The sequence below is a fragment of the Malurus melanocephalus genome, unplaced genomic scaffold, assembly GCF_030028575.1.
Source record: "Malurus melanocephalus ecotype Western Australia unplaced genomic scaffold, MMel_1.1 scaffold_1663, whole genome shotgun sequence".
NCBI lineage: Eukaryota > Metazoa > Chordata > Aves > Passeriformes > Maluridae > Malurus > Malurus melanocephalus.
In genome coordinates, this window is record NW_026624895.1 from 26,712 (window position 1) to 27,746 (window position 1,035).

Consider the following 1,035-nt stretch of genomic DNA (forward strand, 5'->3'; position numbering starts at 1 on the left):
GCCCCCCTCACCCCATTAGGGAAAGCTCAGCGCCCCCCTCACCCAATTAGGATGGCCCAGAGCCCCCCTCACCCCATTAGGACAGCTCAGCACCCCATTACCCCATTAGGACAGCTCAGCGCCCCCCTGACCCCACAACCACCCCCACCTTCTCCTGCAGCAGCTGCTCGCGCACGGCGCGGCTGTCGGTGATGGGCACGGCCTGGATGCTCTCCTGCCGCTGCCGCGCGTCGCCGATCCAGCGCCGCAGCTCGTCGCAGCTCTGCCGGTAGTAGCCCAGCTGCCGGCCCAGCTGGTCCAGCTCGCGCTGGCGCAGGTCAGCCTGGCTCAGCACGGCTTGCCAACGCTCCAGCAGCTGCTGCACCCGCTCCCGGTAGCGCTCCAGGTCCACGTCGCGCTCGCTGTGCCCGCGCACCATGCGCTCGTTGACGTCCTTGGCTTTGCCCAGGTCGGTCTCCAGAGTGCTGAAGAAAGGCTGGTGGCCCTCGGCTTGTGACCGCAGACGCTGGGGTGGACGGGCGGTGGTCAGATCTGGTCACACCCCCACCCCGATCCCATTCGGCACCCCCAGAGYGCCCCCCGGTACCTTAAGCTCGGCTTTGCTGGACTCCAGCTCAGCCAGGTCGGCCGGCACCGCCTGCACGTCTTTGAGCTGCTCCTCGTACTTGCGGAGCAGCTCCTCAGCCCCCTGCGTGCTCCGGATGACCAGCCCGATGGTCTTGAGCCTGCGGCCGAGGGACAGGGTCAGTTGGGAGTGGGAGTGGGATTGGGATTGGGATTGGGATTGGGATTGGGATTGGGATTGGGATTGGGATTGCGATTGGGGTGGGAGCAGGAAGGGAGTGGGATGGGGTCAGCTGGGAGCGGAATTGGGATTGGGATTGGGACAGGGTCAGTCGGGAGCGGGAGTGGGATTGGGATTGGGATTGGGGTGGGAGCGGGACAGGARCGGGACGGGAGTGGGACGGGGTTACCAGGATTGGGATTGGGATTGGGATTGGGATTGGGATTGGGATTGGATTGGGGTGGGAGCGG

At 65.9% G+C, this 1,035-nt stretch overlaps 1 protein-coding gene across 1 annotated transcript in view; it reads right to left on the minus strand.

Moving 5' to 3' along the window:
- The window catches only part of PLEC (plectin), a gene marked incomplete at its 5' end in the record, with an annotated part of 23,651 nt that extends 22,894 nt beyond the window's left edge, over positions 1 to 757 (minus strand). The window contains 2 exons of the mRNA XM_057388200.1: positions 149 to 505; positions 587 to 757. Coding sequence (XP_057244183.1) covers positions 149 to 505; positions 587 to 757 — 528 coding nt within the window. The remainder of the gene's footprint in view (positions 1 to 148; positions 506 to 586) is intronic.
- Positions 758 to 1,035: the final 278 nt, after the last annotated feature.